The sequence below is a fragment of the Tenrec ecaudatus genome, chromosome 10, assembly GCF_050624435.1.
Source record: "Tenrec ecaudatus isolate mTenEca1 chromosome 10, mTenEca1.hap1, whole genome shotgun sequence".
NCBI lineage: Eukaryota > Metazoa > Chordata > Mammalia > Afrosoricida > Tenrecidae > Tenrec > Tenrec ecaudatus.
In genome coordinates, this window is record NC_134539.1 from 59612569 (window position 1) to 59635907 (window position 23339).

General features: G+C 53.3%; 1 protein-coding gene across 2 annotated transcripts in view; it reads right to left on the reverse strand.

Moving 5' to 3' along the window:
• Window positions 1-23339, reverse strand: part of TTLL11 (tubulin tyrosine ligase like 11) — a 281175-nt gene that overhangs the window by 29428 nt on the left and 228408 nt on the right. For both annotated transcript variants that reach the window (XM_075560442.1, XM_075560441.1), the window contains 2 exons: window positions 10883-11122; window positions 1464-1570 (listed from right to left, as the gene is read on the reverse strand). In XM_075560442.1, the coding sequence (XP_075416557.1) occupies window positions 1464-1570; window positions 10883-11122 (347 nt within the window). The remainder of the gene's footprint in view (window positions 1-1463; window positions 1571-10882; window positions 11123-23339) is intronic.

Below are 23339 nucleotides of genomic sequence, written 5' to 3' on the forward strand. Positions count from 1 at the left end.
AGTACTGCCAACAGCCTCACTATTAAGCAGGAAGCCAACCCCAACATGTGTGGGTACCCACCCCCTCAGGGAGGGCCTGTGCTTGGGAAGCTCTGGCCACAGCAAACCAGGGGTCGGGCCTGGATCAGGCTGGTGGAGGAGGCACCCCGTGGGACGCTGATGTCACCAGGGCAGGCAGGATGTGGCAGGAAGCACACCACTGCTGGAGAGACTGGCTCCCAGGTTCTCCCTAAATGCCCACTGATGACAGTGTCACAAGACGGGTGCCGTTAGACAGAGCTCCGCAGGCTCCCACGTCCAGCCTCGCGAGGAGAGCAGGTATGGCTAGGGCCAGCTTACAGATGGGAAAACGGAGGTGAGGAGGTGATTCCGCCAGCAGGAAACAGCGCGGCCAAGACACATCAGGATTGCCCACTCTCTCCTTTCACGCCCACGCCCGAGTGTCTGGGAGCCAGCGGCTTTCGCAGGAGGCAGCAGAGGTGAGGGAACCGAGGTGGCCACTCTGGGTGCTCTTGGTCACCTGAGCTGCATCCATGAAATGAAAAGCATGATGCCCACCCCACTGGCGCCCAGGGCCCTCATGGAGGCTAACACACCTGGCTGGCCCTTTGAACGTCCGAATGGGCTGCCCAGGTGGCAGTTGGGGTGATGACCACGCTGGAGAAACCACGCTCTGTGAGGGAGCCCAGGCGTCCGCGGGGGCTTCTTCCATCAGAGCCCTCCCTGGCCCGAGAGGATCCAGCTCACACGGGGGCGTGGTGTGCGTCTGCCGTGTGCGGGGATGCCACAGCTCCAACAACCTCACGCCTGCTCCCTCCCTTCTCTTTTTAGGCCTGCCATTCTGAATGACATGGTGTGGGGCCTAGCTGGGGCATCCGCCTCCCATTCGAGGGGTCCGGCCCAGCCAGCTCACCTGCTCATCCCCCTGACCTGTTCAAGGCAGCACAGCCAGCCCTTTCCCAAGAAGCCTTTCTTGACCCCGCCTCCCCTTAGGGGCACGGGAGAGAGCATCCTTTTTGGTCCTACACCCTCCCTGTGCATCCCGCCATCCCAGCATACACCACACTTGGCTAACGTTCTCTGAACTGCTTCTCCAGCCCTGCAGAGCGAGAACCACACCCTGTTCCCTGAGATCCACCCAGCGACCGACTGGCACAGAGCCTCTGCTCGGCCCGCGTTTGCTGAGCGCAGAACACATGGAGCAGGCACCTGAAGCCAAGACAAGGCATTCTCACGGTGGATTTGGGATCTGGGCAGGCGCGACGAGGTGGGCAGAGGGTGCCTAGAATTCCATCTCAGATCACTTCTCGCAGGGAGAGATGTGCAGGGCCGAGAAGATCCTCTCCTCCTACCCCCCACCCCCCATCTCGGTCCTTTAACAAGACAGAACAGCAGGGGCCCCACTGACTCCTGGGTTCTGGGTTCCCACAGGGCGTGACAGAGAGAGGCCAGGCCTCAGGTACCTGAGTCCCCGTGGTCTAGGGTCATGGAGCTCCATCTCCTTGTGATGTCAATGTAGAGAATATCCACCGCGGCCATGGACAAGCTGCTGCTGCTGAGCCTGCAGTTCCTGCCAGAGACCGGAGGGGAGAGCGGCACCGCCATTAGACAGAGGCCCTTCCACTCCCTCCTGCCGCAGGACCTCTGCCTGCCCTGCGCTCTGGCCCAAGACACTCCCTCCCTTCCCACCCTTGGCAACTAGGGAATGACAGGGGAGAAGGCTGAACATTCCAGGTGAGGGTAGATCACATGGGCTCCGGTACATTCAGCCATCCCGGTACCGGGGGACAGGGTGCTGGAAGGAGCAGGTCTTCTGGGTGGCAAGCCTGTCGCACCACCTGGCCCTGCCACTGAGGAGCTATGCAGCCTGGGGTTGAGCCATTTGACCTTCCTGATGCCCAGTCTCCTCGCTCAGGCACCAGGCCCGTCTTTGTTGGCGTCCCCGCGTGCCAGCCTGTCCCCACACATCTCAATTTAGGTTCTCGCCCGCGCCGACAGGGAAATGAGAATGCCACATTTCAAAAATACACCCTCTGCATATGTCTTCATCTCCATATTGATTGTCTCTGGGAGGGTGGGGCAGGCTGGGCTGCAGCGGCCCAGTCTCCTGGAGGCTGACGGCGTCCCTCAGTGGACACCACCAGGACAGGCTGAATGAAGCCCTCTTACTCCGGCCCAGGGCAACTCCCCACCGGAAACACCCACCCCAAGATGTTTACATAGAGACCCCAAAGCAGCTGCAGGAAGCCCAAGATTTATAGACTCCCTGGCAGGGGCGGGGTCCATATGGCTGGGGAGGCCTTGGCACCCATTTCTGATTTTTGGAGGTGAGTAGAGGCGGGCCTCTGAGCTTCGAGCAGTCGTCATGCTTTGGCACTGAAGTTCTAGTCTGTCAGTTGTTCAGTTCGATGGCAGCAGTGGTGCTTCCCGTCCAAGCCATGGCCTGTATGTTGAGCATCATCTTTCTTCCTCATGTTGCCTGTGGTCTGGAAGTGTGGAGACAGTCTGGCATACGGAAAAGAGCACGCACGAGGGCACCAGAAGAACCAGGATTGAAATACTGGGCCCTGCTCCTTTCTAGATGTGTGAATTCAGACAATTACACCTTCTGAGGCTGTCTTTCCTAAACTCTACAGTGAAGATATTCACATTACCAAGGAGCCGGTGTGGGGCTGGCACATAGTAGGTGCGGTACCATGGTTAGCTCTCTTTTCCTGTGCTTTCTTCCAGAGATGCAGCCATCTGGGCCTGCAGCAGGCCTTTCAGTGACTGGCCCTGTCCATTCTGGAACAGGAAGACCCCAAAGCTCCTGGCTCGCTATTCCCCTGGAGCCAGCGCTGGGTGGGCCAGGTGTCCAGCGGCAATGCCCTCCTGAACAGCATTGGGCTGAGAGGTGAGTCCCAAGGGGGCTAGGCTTACTCTGGGATTCTGAAAACAAGGCCTTTGGGCCAGCTGTCAGTCTGGCTGAGCTACATCCCATGTGGTTTTCGGCATCTTCAATGTGTCCAGGGCCGCTGCCTCGGCTGATGACAAACGATGGGACTTTGACTTCCCATTTGTCACCCACCCTTGTGTGAACAGTTCCCTTGGGAACCTCACAGGCCAGGAGGTGAGCGTTCCAGAAGTCCTTCTCCAAGCCCACAGGCACCCCTAACACGGGGGGGGGGGGGGAACACGGGACTCCCATGGGGCCAGAGGAGGTGGGGCCCTCCTATGCTACTGGATAGGCCCTTTCTCTCTGGCTCCCTGCTCCCTACCTTTGGCCCCTCCCGCATTTCCCAGGCCATCCATTCACATCCTGCTTCCTCCTGGGTTCTGGCTCTGCATTTCAATCACAAGTCGCCATGGCAGACTTTAAAGCACATCAGCACACAGTTACTGAGCCCCAGTAATAATATGTCAGCAGACGGGAAGCTTTTCACGTTGCCTGTCACCCAGATGGCTATCTCTATTGGGCTCTCTGGGGATGACGGGCCAGTCACTCCCAAGCTATTTGGACGGCCTGCACTGCTAATCCCCAAAGCTAGGTGGTTAGGAATAGCTACCACGTCCATGCGCCCTGCTTCACTGCGGGACAGGAGCTCCGTTTGCCCGGGGCTTGGAGGAGTTACTGGGGTAGAAGAAGGGAAACCCAACTCAGCACTCAGTTGTTTTGTTTCATGCTGTGATGGGTAGAACCTAGAAGTGCCGAGCCTTTAGCAGGAGCCGTACTTTTACACAAGCGAATTCTCCATTTTTCCCCTCTCCAAGAAAACCCATCCTCCCTAGCCATGCCGCAAATACAGCTAATTGCAGCATCTGCTACCGGGGCAGGGAAGGAGGCGTCCGTGCTGACGGTGGTAGACAGGAAATGCTTCAAAAAGATTTTGAGTCTGTAAGCGTTTCTTGGGCACCATCTGTATGCCAGGCCCTTTCCTGCCCATTAGCTCTCAGAATCTTGAAAGTCATTCTACGAGGGAAATACGTAGGCTGAGCCCCTTGTGAGCAAGCGGTGCACCGAGGCTCAAGAGAAAGGGGCATGCCTGATCCAAGGTCACATCTGGGAGTCCCATCCAGTTCTCCCCTGGAAGGTAGACGAGTGGGGAAATGTGGGAGGAGGAAGAACCCGGGGTTCGAGATACAATGGCTCAGGCCAGGGACCAGGAGGCAAATTGCTACAGAGCCCTGTTGGGAAGCTTCCATCACAAGGCTGGGGCGGCTGGGAGTGGGGATCAGGATGGCATGGAGATAGGTTCTTCCAGGTTGGTCCCTGTGGTCACTGTACATCCTCAAAACAGGTTTTGACTCTGAGGGTCGAGACTTCAGAATGAATGTCTCACCCACCCATCAGCTCATTGCAGACTTGACCTTGTGCCTATCACATGCAGGCAGTATTTGAGGGCCGGTGAAGGGGTGCCAAGCTGAGTGAGCCTTGGGTACCACCCTCAACAGATAGACATGTTCTTGGAGTCTGAGGGAGCGCTGGCACACAGATGAGCATTTGCCCTTAGGCCCTGTGATGCAGCTCCTCCCCGGCCGGCGAGTGATCAGAAGGGCGGCCTCTTCTCTGACGCAAAAGGCCAGGAAATACGGTAACGTGAGAAGCCAGGGCTGGTCCCAGGAATGAATGGGCTCGAAAAGACACCAATACTAAGCTTGGGAGTCAGGTACACATGAGTATTCATCTCGACTTTGCTTCGTGACCTTGAGCAAGCCACTGCACCTTCCTGCATCTCAATTCCCTTATTTGTATGATGTGAATGGAGCTCCTGAGCACAGACATATTTAGGGACCAGCTCAGTGCCTGGCACGTACAGGGAGCAGCGGCAGCTCCCGCCCTCCTCCGCGATGGTGAGTCCGCCTGGAGAAGCGCGCGCCAAAGGAATACGGGCACGTGATAGGAAAGAATCACAAATCATTCAAGTTCATTAGGAGCCCGAGTGCGGAGAGATTTAAAATGATCACCCCATTTCCTCTTAAAGACTACTGACATCTCATGGGAAATTTAGAAAGCAACTTATCCCACTCCATAAAATCCTATTTATAGAATTTCTTGTGTGTTCATCCCCCTCTATAGAGAAAAGATGCTTATTTGTTTTTGGCTTTCTTCTTCCTGGAGAGGGTTCTATAAGTTGAAAGCTTACAAGTGATCAATATCTGTTAGAAGATAGCAACAAACAAACAAAGCCCATCAGGTAAACGTATGTTTGGGGAGGGGGCGACAAGTCCAGTTCCAGAGTTAAAGTGTCAGTCCACTGCTGTAAAGCGTCACCGACTTCTCGTGCACAGCACGTCACGGAGGAGTTGAATGGCGGAGGGGGCGCAGGGCACCGTAACCTTCTCTTCCAGAACATTCCTCCACCCCGCGCTGCCTCTCAGAAGACAAGCCCTCCCCTCCCCCGCAGCTCCCCACGATGGAGCATATTAATAACTCCAAACGAGAGAAAAGGATCCAGGGGGAAGAGAGGGTGGAGAAAATAAAACACTCTGAGGGCACAGGAGACCTGGACTCAGGAGTCAGAACGAGCCGGGCGGGGAACTCGCCGTGGACGGGAGTCCACAGGAAGCCGAGGGTCGAGGCGCAGAGAAGCCGCCCCTGGTCCCTAGACTTGAACTCCGTGGTGGCTTCATCTCGGGCAGCAGTCCTGGAAAAGGCTGCGAGGGCCACTGGTGTCACACCGTGAGCTCGGGGACATTTGGAAGAAGGGTCCTCAGTGGACTCATAATCAGTGGAAGGAGGAATCCATCAGAGAAGCCTCCACCCACACCCGGCGGTTACCCAGGGGGTGGGGAGGGCGGGGGTGGGGGGAAGAGGAGGCAGCGAATTCATGGGACGACGGAACACTGCATGCCTCCTGAGGAAATGACATGAAAGCTGGTGGATGGAGAGTTAAGTCTAGACAAGAGAACGACAGTTCATTATTCCTCCCTTCTTGGGAGAGAAGAAAAAATAGAATAGGGCCAGACTGGCATTAGCATAATCCACTCCTGAAACTGCTGATGTATGCAGCACATGTGAGGGCTGGACATGCAAACGAAATGCCCTCAGCATGCTTATTGCTGTCTCCCCTCCAGTCTGCTTTGAGCGGGTTGTCGCGGTGGAAGCCAAGTTCAACTTCGGCTGTTTGCGTGGGCGCCCCAGAGAAGCTCGTCTATCTAGCCAGCGAGCTGTCTCTTCTGCTGAGCCCCAGAGAAGGGCACTCGGTTCGACTGAACATATGGCGTAAATAGTATCAATTCACAATGAAACAAGATTCCAATCCAAGTGGGGAGGAGAGAGAGGACCGCTGCGAACAGGAGCAAGTGCTTGTTGTTAAATTTATCCAGCAAGGCTGAGCGCATTCCGAGACACCTAGAAGCAGGACAGAGCATCTTTCTCGGTTCGTTTGAAAAGGGAAAACCCGTCATGATGTGCAGTGTTTTCTCCATTTCTTCCCGCATCCTTAATGACTAAAGATATTTGCTGGGTGGGTGGGCTGGCAGGGAGACAATGAGGGTCTGTCTGCTCGCCTCCCCCAAACCCACCTGACCACACCCTCTCCAGTCTCAGTGGTGCTTGCCGCCAGGCCCCGGGTTGGGAACGATGGCTGCAGGACGTAATTGTCTCTAGCACCACCCCCCACCCCCGCTGCCCCGCCCCCCCCAACAAATCAGTGTGTCATGCCAATGTCCTTAATTATAGAGAACAAAGGGTTGGGAAATCACAAAGCCTATCTCATACAGGCAGATTTGTAGCTAGATCTCTGCCATTACCCTGGTCCGGCTGGCCTGCCTGTCAGGGCTCTTCTTTTCTGGAACATGCTCCATTCTGCTTCCTCTCTTCAGACTGCGCATTCAGACAGTGGTCCTCTTAGCACGCCCCCCTTCCCCTCACACCAGAGGCCACAGCTCTGTTTGAGAGAAGGAGTACAGTGTGACCAGTGATTTTGCTAGCTAGGCGCTCAGAAAACCCCACGTCGGTCACTGTGAGTCGGAACCGACCAGCTGGTGCTGGTTTGTTGCTGTTTTTTTATTTATAGTCATATGTTGAGATGTTAGGTGCCTCAGTGGCATAGTGGGCTAAGCATTAGATTGGATGGCTAACTGAAAGGTTGACGGTTCCAGCCCCCAAGCTGCTCCCCGGGAGAAAGATGAGGCAGTCGGCTTCCTTCAACATCTACAGTCTTGGGGATGCAATGGGCCAGTTTTAGCCTATCCTGAAAGGTCCCTATGAGGCAGAATTGACTGGACAGCCGCGGGGTTGTCTCTTCATTGAGATTTTAGGTAGAGCAGGGCAAATCTCATGTGGCCACGTCCCTGCAGCACCCACGATATTGTCCACCTAAACCAACCCATCCCTCCTTTCTGTCTGGCCTCCAGTGGCTTCCTTGGCATTCTGTTGCAGACGGGGCGGGGGGGGGGGAACCTAGAGAGCGCTTGGGTTTTCTCATAGACATGCTGGGCTGAGAGAAGACACCGGGTCTCTCCACCCAATGATTCTTCTGCACCCCTCGCCCCCCACAGTTCCACATGCTCGCCCATGCGGGGACCTTGCTCACTAAGCCTCCTCTCTCTCTCTCTCTCTCTCTCTCTCTCTCTCTCTCTCTCTCTCTCTCTCTCTCTCTCTCTCTCTCTCTCGGCGGGCAAAGATGACTTCTCCAGTGTCCATTTTCCTCCTCCTCTTCATGACACGGGGGCAGCACTATGCTCGCTGGGAAATCTGCCGTTCAGCTTCCCTCGCAGACGGCGATGCTCGGTAAGACGGGCGTGGAAGCCAGTGGGCACGGCTCTGAGACAGGCTTTTGTGGTGCGGTCAGGTAAGTGTTGGACTGCCAGCTGCAAGGTTGGTGGGTCAAACCCATCGGCTGCTCTGAGGAAGAAATACGTGGCTATTTGCTCCGCATAAAGATTTCCAAATCCTCGCAAACCCTATACAGGGACTCTGCATTGGAATCGACTCAATGGCAGGTTTTGGTGTTCTGTGTGTTTTTTTTTAAACCCATCTTTTTTTACTCCTCCTCACTTTTTGCTGCTTGGGACTCAACCACGATGGCTGGACTTCTGGCAGCCCTCCTGCCACCATGAGGCAACCCTTCAGCTGGAGGCACTTGTTAAGACTGGATGAGCAGAGAGACAGACGTATGGTTCTTGGTCCCACGGAAGAGTGGCCCTGCCCGGGAGCCCCTACAGCCAACGAGAAGTCGGGTGTTTATTCCACGAGTCCAATGCAATCCTGAAGTGAATCAGAGGGGCGGAGTCGGGGGTGGGGGGACGTTTTAGGTGTATTCTCAGAACAAATGATAACATGTGCACCTTTACTGTCTTAAAAAGTCCCACCGCCTTCTCTACTCTAAAGGGAAGAAGCATCACAGAATCCCACGGAACAAGGGGCCCCAGTGCAGGTCACACCCGACCCTCGCAGCAGCTGTGCCCGGAGGCAGGAGAGACATTTGCAGATGAGAAAACAGAGGCACCGAGAGACGACCCTCAATTTGTCTAAAGTTGCCCAGCTAAGAAATACAAGGCCTGGTGAGGAAATCAGCTTGTCTGTATCCAAAGATGTGCTCTTTCCATGAGACTTTCCTTCCTCCTTGAGATGAGCACTGGGCCCTCCTTGGCGGGCTATGCCCGCGCTACTTCAGGCTGATTGCCATGGCGGAAATCCCCGCCAGAGTGTTTGCTGACCACCCGACCAGGACCCAATAGACTACAAGGCAATGAGTTGTTGTGACTTTTTTTTTTTTTTGGTTGAGAGTTACAATTCTAAAAACTCATTTAGAAAAAAAAAAAAAAAAGGAAGCACAAAGCGCCTGACAGAATGGTTTCCTAATGATTTGCTGCAGTGACTAAAGCTGTGAAGAGTGGGACTGGGAGGTGCCAGGTAGTAGTAAAACCAACGATGAGACAAACGGCAGCAACATGGAGTGCTGGCAGAGCCTCTCTTTGGGGTGTATGTGCTACAATGCTCACCCACAAATCTCTGTCCCAGACGAGTCACTTCTGTCCTCCTATGTGCCAGACCCTGTACGGGGCACTTTATATATAGTTGTTGGGATCCTTTTAACTGTGTAAGAAGAAACCCACTTTATTTGGGGGGCGCTGACCACCCAGAAAAGGAGCCCTGGTGGCACAAGGTTGGCAGTTCAAACCTACTGGCGGCTCCTCAGGAGAAAGATGAGGCTGGTTGCTCCTGTAGTGGTTTTTGGTCTCAGCAGCCCGGTTCAGGGTTGCTCTGAGTTGGAACAGACTCATTGGCGGTGGGTTTGGCTGACGCACCCACTCGGGGTGTTGGCGTTGCTGTCAGGTGCCGTAGAATCCACGCCCACTCGTGGCAACGCCTGGTGACCGCGGAGAGCTGCGCCCTGAGGTGGCTTCAGCTGTGATTCTCGTGGGGGCACACTGCCAGGCCTGTTCTTCTCAGGTCAGCTGGGTGGGTTTGAAACACCAGCCTTCGGGTTAGCAACCAAGCGCTTCCCCACCACGCTCAGGGCTCCTTCTGTAGGGTCTAGGAAGCCTCGTCCCCATTTTACAGGAAGAAGCCATTGAGGTACAGAGAGCAGCAAGTAATTTTCCCAAGGGCTACCCAGTCTGGGAAGCCTCCTGCCTCGCCCCAGAAATGCCACCAAGACTAGAGGCCAGTTACCCAGCAGCATCAGAAGATCAAGTGGCAGCAGCTTCCTTTGTAGGCTGCGGCAGAAACGCAATTTCTTTGTTATCTTGTGTGCTATCTTTAAAATTCATGCAAATTTTGTATTATAATCCACAATACCACCGTGTTATTTTTGTATTAGAACAAATGTCTTACATTATTTATCAGCTGAATTATTTAACTTTTCTGAAGCTGAAAGTGACACTTGGGAAGAGATGGGCCTTGTTTGTCGACTGCAGCTTCACGGACCCTTCAGCACAGGCCTGCACCTCGGGGCGGGGCGGGGGGGGAGGAGCATGCGCCCCAACCTCAGAGGCTTGAGGTCCGTCTGACCCCACAGCACATGATGCACGTTTTGACCCAGGGCCTCACTCAGGATCGCACGCAGCGTCCTTCTAAGCACAGGTAGAAGGCGAGGCGTGCTGCTGCCCCTCCGCTGATGTTCTGTCTGTCTCATGGGGGCCTCACGGGGACCAAGTGGAAACGCCCTCAGGCTGAGACTTTTGGGAAACAGATCTCCTGGACTGTTGTCTGACCCGCCTGCTGTGTCCAAGGTGCCTTTTGATTAGGAGTTGCCCGCTTAACTGTGGGCACTACCCAGGGACGCCCTGTCGCCTCCATGTTGTTGTTGCTGCTAGGAGCCATCCAGCCAGCTCCTGCGGACAACAGATCCAATGACTGCCTGGTCCTGCACCACCCTCTCAATCGTTGTTACATCTGAGCCCCTGTTGCAGCCCCAGGGTCGGTCCATCCCATTCAGGCCCTTCCTCTGTTGTGCTGATCTGCTTTACCAAGCACGATGTCCTTCTCCAGGGACTGGTCCCTCTCGATAATACAGCTAACACACGGGAGCCAGATCTCACTCACCTTGCTTCTAGGCCGCATCCTGGTTGTCCTTTTTGCCACACTGAGTTATTAGACCTCCTGGCAGTTCATGGTATAGCTCAGGTTCCCCGCCAGCACCATAATTCAAAGGCATCAATTCTCTTTGGTCCAGCTATTGCAATGTCATGGCTTAACTTCATCTTCAATGTGACATCTTTGCCTTTTAACACGTACAACGAGATCCTCAGAAGTGTCCCATCTACAACATTCATTGTCACGCAGCAGCGGGCCAGGCCCAGAGCCAACCACTAGGGCAATCCAGCCTCAAACAAGGCACTGAGTGGGTACCACAGACCCTCCCGGGAACTGTCAGAGAGACCTTACCAGCTCAGTGTGGAATGAGATGCCACCCCACCCAAGCCAAAGCCAGAAGGAGGTTGATTCACTGACCTTATGAAGGTACGGAAGCCTGTTGGTCCCAACTTCATGGTCCCCTTGATGCCCAGAAACCGGATGAACAGATTTGCCATCCTGTCCACCAGGCGCAGGTAGTTGAAATGCTTGGCGTACTTGGGGAACACTTGCTTGAGGCAGATGGAGGGCAGGGAGGTCTCAGAATGGGAGCGGCCCTCTGGGGCGGTGTGCATGTCACCGTCAGAAGGGTCTTCTGGATTTTCAGACTGCTGAGGTCTGTGGCACAGAGGGGAACAACCGAACCAGACGTCAGAGAGCGTGTCTGCGCATGTATCATGACTTTCCTTACACGGGCTCGTTTACATTTATACTTCAGCCCTGGGATTGGGTCCAATCAACATGTCATTCTATCTTACCGACCTGAAAACTGACCTCAGAGAAGCCCAGTGACTTGCCCAAGGTCAAACACCTAGGGCCTGGCCTTAAACCCAGCGGCAATCAGGATTTATACTTCCTCTGTTCTATTCGCCTTGCTTTCCAGTGTGGGACATTGCCTGTACTGTAAGAGAATATGCTATTATGGAGCAGGCTGGGTTTGATGTCAAACTCCTACTTACGAGTAGTAATTGAGTAATTAAGAAATATGAAAATCTCATTGAGGACTGGCAAGAAGCCATGGGCACCGTTCAATGAACAACGTGCAAAGATACATCAGTTACCCAATTCTAGGAATAGGAACAATTACATGTCCTGGCTTAACGGTTTTCTTATTTGGAACTCATACAAAAAAATGATCATAGCGTTGGGATTCCTTAGTTTGGATATTTTATTCTATAATTACTCTAATATTTCAGGAAATTAAGAAGCAAACAATGCTCAAAATATCCATCTCACTCTGAACACTCTTCTCACCTCAAAATCCACATAGCCACCTACCAACTGTTTATAACTGTCAGGACAGCCCCCAGGCACCGAGGACCGAAATGACTCAAAGCCTGCATTTCCCACTTCCTTGAGTGTTAGCGTCTGCAAGTCACCTAAGCGGGAGGAGTCAGAATAAATGCCCGACTCTTCTCTCCTTTGGGAGAGGTCCACCGAGGCCCCAGCGGCACTCATGATTTGCACTTGGCCACGGCCCTAAAGGTTTGTAGTTGACACCAAGCAGAGGTGCTGTGGAAGAGCCAATGGTCTGCGTCCACCAGAGTTGCAGACGACCACATGGGGCAGTTCTACTCTGTAACACATAGGGGCGGGGAGTGACCACCGGAGCCGGAGCCGTCACAGCTGCGGGCAACAGCTAGGGTGTTCCCTGGCGCCAACATTTTCTTCCTCTCTCCCTGCTTGGCCTTATCAGGCTCTTGTCTGGATGGGAGTCTTCCTGCTGCCAGCCTTTGCCATCCATAAACCCATCCTCCGCGTTGGCCCTTGAGTTGGTGTCCTCCTTGCTAATCCCTTAGTGACACGATGAAGTCTGCTCTCTCATTCTGGCACTCAACGCCATTACTTATTTTTTCTCCGCTAAACTGTCTAGTGGATTCCAACTCATGTACAAAAAACCCAAACTCACGGTCATTGAGTCGATGCTGACTCACAGTGACCCTATAGGTCAGGGTGGAACTGCTCTGAGGTGGTAACTGTTGGGAGTAGAAAGCCCCATCTTTCTCTGTCAGAGTGGCTGGAAGTTTTGAACCATTGACCCTGCAGTTAGCAACCAACGCATAACCACTATGCTCCTCCAGCTCATATAGGACTTCATGATGTACGCTCTACTCATATAGGGTTTCAACTCTATAGGGCCCATAGGACAGTATAGAAGTAAGTGCTCCACAGGGTTTCCAACATGGTCGATGTTCATGGAAGCAGACAGTCACATCTTTCTCCCAAGAGCGGCTGGTATAGGTTCCAACTAAGGACTAAGGTTACCAACTGACTGCTTAACCACTGTATGCCCAGGACTCCTTAATTCCTTATCTCTTCTTCTTTCCTGCCTCTCTTGGTCTAGGCTCTGGACACACTATTTCCTTGAGACCTTGAACACGCACCCTCTCACGCTGCCATCCGCTGACCTGGCCTAGAACTTGGACTCGGCCAATTCCCACATCACCCCAGGCCTCTCTCTGCACTGCCGCTCCTCTCATTTCCCTGGCTCTCGCCCTGCCCACAGGCAACCCGAAGCCAGCGGTAACCCTCTGTACCTGCGGTGCCCATTGCTGGGACAGAACCTTGGTCCTTCATGACCAGAAGATACTGCCTGATTGAGAAACAGGAAGGTGAGAGCTAAGTCTTGGGGCTTCGGCACAGCTCTCCCTCTCTTCTTTATCAGATGGCTGTGGCCGCAGGGCTCCTCCAGACCCAACCCGGTGCTGCTGAGTGGGCTCCCATCCATCACGGCAAGCCCAGAGGACAGAGCAGAACTGCCTGTGGAGTTTCCCAAGCTGCCGTCTGGACGGAAGCAGACTGCCCTAGCTGTCTCCCTCAGAGTGGCTGGGGGTTGTGAACCACTGGCCTTGGGGGTTAGTAGTCAATTGCTTAAACCACAGCACCACCAGCATTCCTTCCGGTGCTCCTACTTCCAGGCAAACAGGCAGCCTGTCCCTGCGCTGGGCCACCCGGATGTCCCTGTACCCCACAGGCATTCTCTGGCCCCTTTGAACACCACTGTGAACACCAACTCCGGTGTGCCTTGGACTCAGCTGGTGGCTCTCTCCCAGGGGCCTCTACCATGCTGCTGCCGCCGCTGCCTTGATGTACATAACAGGTCAGTCTCTTTCACCACCGTGGCTGTCTCTCGAAGGCGAGAGCCACATCTAGTGGGACACATCTAGTGGGACCTGGCGCATATTCAGATCCTGGGAAATAATTAAGGTCACTTGTTCAACTGGGGAAGCTCCAGTCTACTAGCGAGGCTCATGTGCTTCAGATCAAGACTCACAGCACGGTGGTGGTGCTCAGTGCCCTGCAAGAACCACGGCCAGCAGGTTGACTTTGGGCTCATGGCCACCTCTTGTGTGTCCCAGGGCAGACCTGTGCTCTGTGGGATCCTGGAGTTTTCAGAGGAGGGCCGCTAGACCTTTCTTCTCGGGCACCCCAGGGGTGCATTGCGGCCCAAAGAGCAGGCCTCTCAAACATACAGAGGACTCCCAAGCTTGAATCCACAAGTCTGCCAATGCAGCTTACACTTCCAAGAGAGTCCTGACGCTGGTCTCAAAGCAAGGGCAAGCAGAAGCAGAACCAGTGGGAATGGGGGGGGGGGACACAGAGGAAAACTTCCTTTAAAGTGCTATGGTGTGGAATGATCTGGAAAAACACATGCTTCACCCTCCAAAGGGGAGGCTCTGGCTTCTCGGGGAAAGCCATGTTCCCGGTGGGGGTGAGGGGCATGGAGGCAGGAGCAGATGGGGACAACAGGGACACGGTGGTCCTTCAGGGAAAATGATCTTGTCACCAGTACCTCACACTTAGGAAAGCCAGGTGGCCACTGATCCCCACTAAGGGTCAGGAAGGAAGATGAGAAAGCTGCCCTGTTCCCGGAAATTCATTCTGCAGTGACTGGGCGAAGGGCAGTTGCTGACTTTCGTAAGCACGTGTGCCGTTTTCCTGAGAGCGGAGGCTGTGTGTCCTCAGTGACCGCAGAAATAGCGCAAAGAGCCCTCCAGCCAGCAAGACCGGCCGCCTTCATGGTCCCACTGGCTCTTCACAACGATGCCAACACGTGGGCTCTTACTCTCGCCCCCCACCTCCAGAAGAGACACTGTGGCTGAGCGAGGTGAAGTGTCTGCTCTGGCTGACCTGGAGTTTTCACTCCATTCGCCTCGTGCAGGGGTCTTTCCAGTTCATCACCCCGATTCACACCATGGGGTTTTGGGGGGGAACAACATCCTCCAAAAACTCACGACTCACAGCCATCGAGTCAATCCTGACTCATCAAGACCCTATAGAACAGGCTCAAACTGCCGCTGTGGGTCTCCAAGGTTGTAAGTCTTTCCTCGAGTGGAGAGCCTCATCTTTCTCGTGCAGAGTGCTGGATGGTTTTGAACTGCTGACCTAATGGCTAGCAGCCCAATTCGCAACCCACTCAGCCACCAGGGCTCCAACAGAATCCTAAATACCATGATTTCTTCTGTGCTTCGCAGGGCTTAGATTCTAATGCCATTCACACTCTTTTCGGACATTCTGAGAAATGTGTAAAGGGCCCACGGTCATGGGCAATGTCACAACTCAGAGATAACTACTCTTAAACACTCGGTTTCTTGTCTATTAACATTAGGGTCATATTACAAGCAGCCTAATGCCATCTTGGCACACTTTACATTGTTTCACGAGTATTTTTCTCTGACAGTGAACAGAATTCATGAGCTCATTTCTCTTAGACATGTAATATTCTGTGTTCTGCCTGAGCCATGATCTAATTAACCGACCCCTCCCTTCATTTAGTGGCTACATAACCTATCATTGGACTAAATAGAGCTGAGTGATCTGTTCCCCAAGTGTCCTCCCACTCAGAAGCACACAAGCCACCGCTAGAGGCAGCCTTGGAAATCACACTGTCCACCGATGTCATGTCTGACTGGGGCAGAATAGACAGAACATCATATCCACCGTCTCAACCTCAAAGTGTCCAGGCTACAACACTCTGCGATTCAGCAGCGTTTAGCACATTCAGTCGTGGGCAACCACCGCTGCTGTCAAGTCCCAGGCACTTTGTACAATGATGTCATTTAGAGCAGACCATCAACACAGGCACCTAGCACATTGCCATCAGCAGATCATTCAATCAGCCAATAGTTTGGAGAAGTGGCCATTAGGCTGGGTTGTCCCGGTCAGGGGGACCCCACATGTCTAGGAGCCCCCTCACGAATGAAAGCTTTCCTGATGGAGACTCAAGAGTGCTGTCTCCCTCCAGGGTCCACCTCTGGTATATGCCACCCCCACCCCTCACCCCCTTGGCCTGCCTGGGAGTTACCCAGAATCCACCTGTCCCCTCACATTTATTTTACGAGTTGCTGCACTCCCTGGAGGACTACAGTTTCCCATCTTTCCTGAATCCCAATTTGTACCTCCAGATGGAAAGGGCCTTCGCAGACCCAGATATCATTTTCGTGAAGTCAAAGCCACACGTTCAGGTGGGAGTGCTTTTATTCAACGGGAGGGAGGCACTAAAGACAGACTGGTGGGCTAGAGGAAACGAAAGAAGGAGAAATGCTATCTTTGCAGGAGATAATTCCAATTATCACATCGCGATCCAAGCCATCACGAATACTGTAAAAACCCGGCTTTACTTAAATAGTATTTTAATGGAAATGTCAGGCTTATGAAATAAAAGTGACCGGTATAGAAAATATAAATCAAGCTTACTAGTCCTTTTTTTTTTGGGGGGGGGGTTAAGTATGATGATTGGATTTGTTGTATCCTTGATTCATTAAAATAGGGGAGAGAAAGAATCCTGGAATGTTTTATCTATTGTTTTTCGAATAAAATGGAATTCTTTTCATGAAAACTCTAGTGAAAACCCATCTGTCTCTCTATTGCCTGGAAAGCCCACTGTTAAAAAGAGCAACCAGGTACGCAGGGGTGGGGGATGTAATGTCCTTCACATCATCCGTACCTGTGATGTCACAGGCCTCCCTCAGAGATACGCAGTTCCGGCCATCACATACGTGACATGGTCATTAAATGTTTGACCAGTGTGACCTGAAAATGGGGTTACAAATGTCCCTTAGTAGAAAAACAGGTTTCTCTCTGCCTGATTCACAAGGGACCAACAACATGCCAAATAGCTTACCTATACTGTTTCACTTGTTTCTTGTAACTGCTCTAGGGTAGGTAGAAATCATTCCCATTTTACAAATAAGAACTGTGGGCCCAGCCCGGATGCTGAGCGACATGCCCAAAGTCATTACAATCCATAGTAGAATCAGGATTTATACCCAGGATGATTTCACTCAAGCTTCATCCACTAGCTTGTTCTTCTGCTAATGCGGTTTAAATCAAAGCAAAGACTTTTCTTCTTGTGTATAAACTGTCTTTATTCACAGCACTGAGCGGAAATAGGAAGATAGATGGTACAAAGTCAAACATTCCAGTCTCAGGGAAGATGCTGGACCCGTTTCAGAGACTAGTGTTCCTCTCCAGTTAAGCATCTTTTCCATCATGTCCTTACTCACGAAGCATTAGCTTTGCATCTCAGATGGAGCGGGCACTCGGGTGAGTTAGACACACAGTCCCTGCCACCCTCGAGCACACGAGCAAGCGGGGGAGACAGGATGGAGCCAGGGAAAGGAAGCTGGCCCGCTGGGTTCTTGGCCGTGCCTGCGAAGGGGTGCAGATGAGAACGTGACCAGCAGTCCAGCCCGAGTCTAGTTCTTAAAGGAGCTGGAATGTCAGACAATGGCGCTGTGGAGATGAGAAGACAGTGGTGGATTCTCAAGAGAGAAGTAAGACCAGACCTCACTGGAGGAGAACGAATCTGCCTGCAGCAGGTTGGCTGAGGGCAGAGGAGGAGCGTCGGGAAGCTCCTGGAATGGTCCATGGCAGTGATCCTGCCAGCGCCGTTCCTGCAGCAAGAGCGTTGGAATCACCTGGGAACTGGTTAGACAAGTTCCGGATTCTTGGGCCCCGCGCCAGACCTACTGAATCAGAAACTCTGTAAGTGGGGTCTAGCACTCAAAGATTTAACCGACCTCGCAGCGATTCTGATGCAGGCTAAGGTCTAAGAAACACCGATCTAGGGTGGACTGGGCGTTGGATCACTGATGACCAGGAGGAGGGTCCAGACCCACCAGCCCTCTGAGAGAGAAAGATGCCACTGCCTGCTCCGTCTCGGGGACCCTACAGAGGGCGCCATGAGTCGGCATCCACTTGATGGCCGTGGCTTCAACAAGGGCAAGTGTAATGGACATGGAGCCAGAGTGCTGACATGAGACACTCGGACACATAAGGGCTCAACGGCTGCAGGGATGAGGGGGACAAAGAGCGAGAGACACCTTGGCTCATGTGCCTGGCCCCCGTGACGTGGCAGGAGAGCCCAGAGGGCAGAGGTGCCGCACAGGCAAGGGGATGAAGACGGCTTCCTTTTCCTGCCATTTGGCCCAGGTGACTCGCCTGCCATCTGGCTGACAGATTTCAAGAGTGCGTCCCCCGTAACACAGCGGCATTCCTGAGTGAGGACACTGCTAACCCGGCGCCACAGAAGCCCCTGCCATTAGCAAGAGTTAGGGGCCACGGTTGCTAAAAATAAACATAACTATGTAGCCCAGCTCTGCCTCTTGAAAACCCTCTGCCCTCGCAGATGCCCCGTTGGCTTGATAGGCACGGAAACGCTGCGTGAAAGGAAGACAATGAAGCCAGAAAAGTGGATGCGGCATGAATGCCCATGCTGATGAGAAGGACGTAATGAGGGCCCTTCTCTGACATTCTTATCCCTGTGAGCCAAGGCCGAGGGGTGGGAGGGGGGACTCTGTTTCTGCCTGCCCCATCCATCGACACCACCAACACCCCAGCAGGCCAGCTGCCCTCCCCTGGACAGTCACCTGGCCACGTCCGCCCCACTTGAGCATGTCCTTCCATTGCATGCAGGAGCATCAGCAGCCACAACAGATGAGCCTGGTGACCTTGGTGGCCCCCAGTATGTGCCAAGAACCTCGAAAAATAAATTTAGCTAAAATCATGCATAAAACAGTGCAAAGCAGATGCGACCATTATTGCTCCCGTTTCAGAGATGAAGTGACTGGGGGGTGAGGGTACGAGGTTATGGACGTGGGATAGAAACCAAAGCACACGGATGCCTGTCGTGTTTCAGTCGGCCCTGGCATTCCTCTGTGGGTTCGGTGTGGTGAGTGGCCCGTCGTCCGGCTTTACAGATGAGAACGATGTGCTCATCTTTTTCAGAGATCACTCAGCTATGACATGGCTGAAAGAGGATTTGAACCCAGGTCTGGCTAGCTTCAAAACCCACACACTTTCCACGGTGCCAAGCTCCCCCTCATTCTGGTTGTACAACTCCTCTGGACTCATTCTCTCCGCTGACAGCGGTGCCCCGAGTCCTTGCTTTGTGCCTGGCACAGGACGATGGTACGGTTTGAGATCAGACACGCAGCCTTTCTAGGAAGCGTCCAGAGGAATCGTCCTGGAGGGGCTTGTCTGACCTTGTGTGATGACCGGGGTGGGGCCACCACACATCTGCTTACTTCTACAAACAAACCAAGCTGCTAGGTTGCAGTTGTGGACTCATGTGACCCAGACCCCCGCCACCACACACACAGTATGTATAGAAGGAACGACTTAAAGACCACCACCCCCCACCCCCAACACACCCAAGGCAACAAGGACAGACTAGGTCCCCGCCCCTGCTCAGGATGACTTCCCGGAGCTTCCTGGGCCTGGAGCTGCTGCAGCAGCATTGTCCTGCTTGGTCAGGGACCAGAAAGACAAGTACGAGCACTTCTTCTAGTGTCCCAGCTTCTACCCGTATTTCAGAGCTAGGATGGTGTGGTAGGTATATAATCGTTTGTCTATTTGAGAGGATTCAGAGTGAAGGGGTGGAGTCTAGGCAGCTAATTAGCTAACAGGCAATGACACCTGTGTGTGGGCATGGCCTTCTCCTGAGGATTCTGGGAACTCCTGTCTTCCTCCTTGGAGCCAAGAGATACATACTCTCTCTCTTTGCTCACTCCCTGGAAGATAGTGCAGCTGACAAGACACATGGAACTAACTAGTGCCCTGAACTGGAGCAGCCACGTGGAGACCGCTGCCAGTGCTGAGATGCTTACAATGCCACTGGATCCACAAGACTTCTAATCCACTGGACTGTGATCTTCCTGCATTCGGCATCATTGCATGTGTCGTGAGTCTGAAGAGGACTTTATAGACTTGTATCGGACATGCAGGCTAATATCGGACTTATGGGCTTGATCTGGACTGGGCTGGGATGTTTTCTCAATATTCAACTGCTCTTGTATATAAAGCGCTTTCTCATACACATTTGAGTGTCTATGAATTTGTTCCTCTAGTCCACCTGAACTGACACAGATGGCCTGAAGCAGCCACAGGGCCCAACCTGCTCATTTTACCCAGGCCTGCCAACATGCTTCTTCTCCGGCGTGGAGCAAGAATCTTCCATGTTGCCTCTTCTGTTCTACACTGTCTTAGATCCAGAGTAAGTGAGGCGTGCTCTACACACAGACCACGAGGGCTGCCCCCTCCTCCCGGGGGAGGGAGGGTGGGCCTGGTGGCTCAGAGCGTTGACTCGGGGGGAGTCAGCTGGAGGCATGGCTGGGACTCCAGAGCTGCCACTGGTAAGTTGCAGGCCCTTTCACCTGGGAGCTTCACTTTCCTCTTACTGAGCCGGGCGGAGGTGAGGAGGAGGACAGAGTGGGTGCATGGTGCTTAGCACCTACCCCAACACTGTTTTCAGAAACAAACCAGTTGCCATGAAGCTGGTTCCAACTCCTGGGGACGTCATCTGGGTCACAGCAGAACTCTGCACCACAGGGTTTGCATGGCCCTGGACTTTGGGCAGTAGATCGCCAGGCCTTGCTTCTGAAGCACCTCTGGGTGGGGTTTGAGTCACCAGCCCTTTTGTTAGCTCTGTATCAGCCAGTTAGCTGTCACTGAGTGGACATGGGCTCCACTTGGTTTTCTAGGCTCTAATCTTCTGAAGACCCATCCCCAAGCTGCTCTTCTGAAACTTCCCTTGGTGGGTTGAACCGCCAACCTCTCAGCCAATAGTTGATTGCTTCTCTGTCTGTGATATCCAGGGGCACCTTAATACCCACCAGCCAACTTTGTTGTAACCATAAACGCCTTTATCTCATGCTCGGCATCGTCTTCAGAGCCCTGCTACCCTGTCCCCAGGGCCCCAGGCTGGGAGAGACCAACCCAGGCCTCCGGGGGCTCGGGAGAGCATGGGTTTCCTCTAAGCACCTTCTGGTCTTGTGAGCTCCTGCCAGACCTCTGAGGAATCCCACTCCTCACGGCTTCTCAGGGTCAGAGGGCACCTAGCCTCATGGTCTCCTCCTCTCCAGCCTCACCCATCCGATGTTCTCAATCTCCTTCGCTGGGGTTCGCTGGCCTCCCAGGAGAAAGCACGGAGGGACCTTGGCTGCCCCCTCGTGAAGGACACGTGTACCTCTGATGTGGAAGAGGCCCCAGGGGTCACTTTGTCCTGTCCTCCCTAGGGACGGACGCTGAGCCCTAGTCACTTGCTTGAGGTGAGGCAAGAAGTCAGAGGTGGTGGCGAAGGCAGGCCCATTCTTCTCGACTACCTGTCCAGAGCCTTAAAAATATGGACATCTATATTTGGTAAAACGACCTCACCAGTGACCTTGACCATCAGGAAGTGGCCAGAACTTGGCTCCTGTGTGAGAGGTTGCAGGCTTCCCCAGCCCCCTTGGCAGGAAGAGAGCGTGCTTCTTGCCCGAGGACTTCGGAGGCCTCTTTAGACCTGCTGGGCAGTGGGCCACGAGTGTCACTGCTTGGTTTTCCACTGGTGCCTGGGGAGAGGTGTTTCCAGGGGTAAGCCTTGCCACACTGGCTACCCAAGGCACCCAGGGCAAGGCCCCCTCTCTTGAGCAGGGTATTCAGGGCCCTGGTTCCTGCCTGCCTCAACATCCACATCCTGCAGCCTGAAGGCCGACAGCCCTCCCTCCCTTGTAAGTGCTCTTTCCCAAAGCATCCACTTGAAAAAAAACCCTGCATCCTGCATGTCTTAGACTCAGCATCCACCTTCTCCAGAAGCTCGTCATGGCTTTCAACGCTCTTCCTCCGTTACCTTCCTGGTTTGTGCATAAGGACGTTAATCTGAAGAGTGAAATGTATGGAGAGTTTAAGGCATGTTCTGCACCATGCCAAGCCCACAGCATTCATTTGTACCCTCACAATTGTACCTCAATTGCTATTTGTGCAGTTCTCCATATAATAATGTCTGTCTGTTTCACTAGACTGGAAGCCTGCTGAGGGCAGGCAGGGACCACCAACGGCTGGTTTACAGATACAACCACTGCCTTAAGCCCAGCTCCTAAACACAACAGGTGCTCCAAATATCAGAGAATGGATATACTCATTGTTTCAATGAATTCTTACCAACAATCCAATTAATTAGATACCAATATTAATTGAAGGCACAGTAGGTTAGGTGTAAGGAGCTCGCGTGGCATTGTGGTTGGACTGCTAACTGCAAGCGGGACAGTTTGAAACCACCGGCCACTCTGTAGGAGAAAGATGAGGCTTTCTACTCTTGTACCTATAGAGTCGCTGTGAGTCGGAATTGACTCGATGACAGTGAGTGGGTAAGGTTAAGTTTAGGGCTGATAACTATGGAGCCCAGCTGGTGTGGTGGTTAAGCATCGGGCGGCGATCTGCATGGTCAGCAGTTCAAAACCACCAGCAGCTCCACGGGAGAAAGGACTGGACTTTCTACTCCTGTAAGCAGTTACAGTCTTGAACCCCACCGGGCTATGAGTCAGCATTGACTTGAGGGTGGTGAGCCGCTACAAGGCTGGTGGTTCAAACTCCACCAGCTGCTCCAGGGGAAATAAGCATGAGGCTGTCTGTTCCCATAGAGAGTTAGTCTCAGATGCCTTAAGGAGCAGTCCTACTCTGCCCTGTGGGTTCGCTGTGAGCCAGCATCGAGTCCCTGGCAGAGGGCATTGACCTGAGTTTACATCTGAGGAGAGGGACGCTTACAGAAGTCAAGCCAGCTGCCTGGGTGATGAGGCTGGGATTGCGGTGCAGATGGGCTGTCTCCAGACCCACATTTTCAACCCCTATCCTCCTATTTTGTTGCCAGCATAGATCTTCCTTTCTTCTCCTGTCCCCCTGCGACTGGGAAGATCCTGACTATGCTCTGGGAGAACAAAGATGTCCTAGTGGCAGGAGGAAGACTACGTGACAATTATAATCAGTGGTTGTATTAGCCTCTGTTTTACCACCTCCGAAATTAGCAGCCAAGGCCAACTTGAGCTTTCATTGTGTAGTTCTGCTAATGAAGGGATCCTTTTAATTACACACTTGGCTCACATCTACAACACAAAGCATTTTAGTGTTTAAACACAGCTCTGCACCAAAGTATAGGGCTGGGAAAGCAGACAATATGGGGGGGGGGAGGGCAGACCACGTGTGGAGGTTATTCTCTGCCCAGACTGTAATTTCTTCCCGATGTTCAGTTCCATCCCAAACGCGGTTCTTCCTCTATGGTAATCCCAATTTCCTTTTGTGTACTGTGTCACCAAGGAGCCTTTATTTAGCAGCTCAGTGGGAGGAGCTCCAGTCAGGTGCGCGCATCCTCAGATTTCAGCGGGGCTGATGCTTTATTCTCTCCCACATCATCAGCGGGTCCTCCTGCCCACCAGGTGCTGGTGCTGCTCGCAAACCCAGCTTCTGCCAACTGTGGCCCCCGAGCTCATGGCCCTCTGTGTGGGGGGTGTGCACTCACGTGAGAGAGGCTTGATGGGATTGAGCCCAGAGACTTTTCTCGGGCAAGGGTGCTCTGAATTGC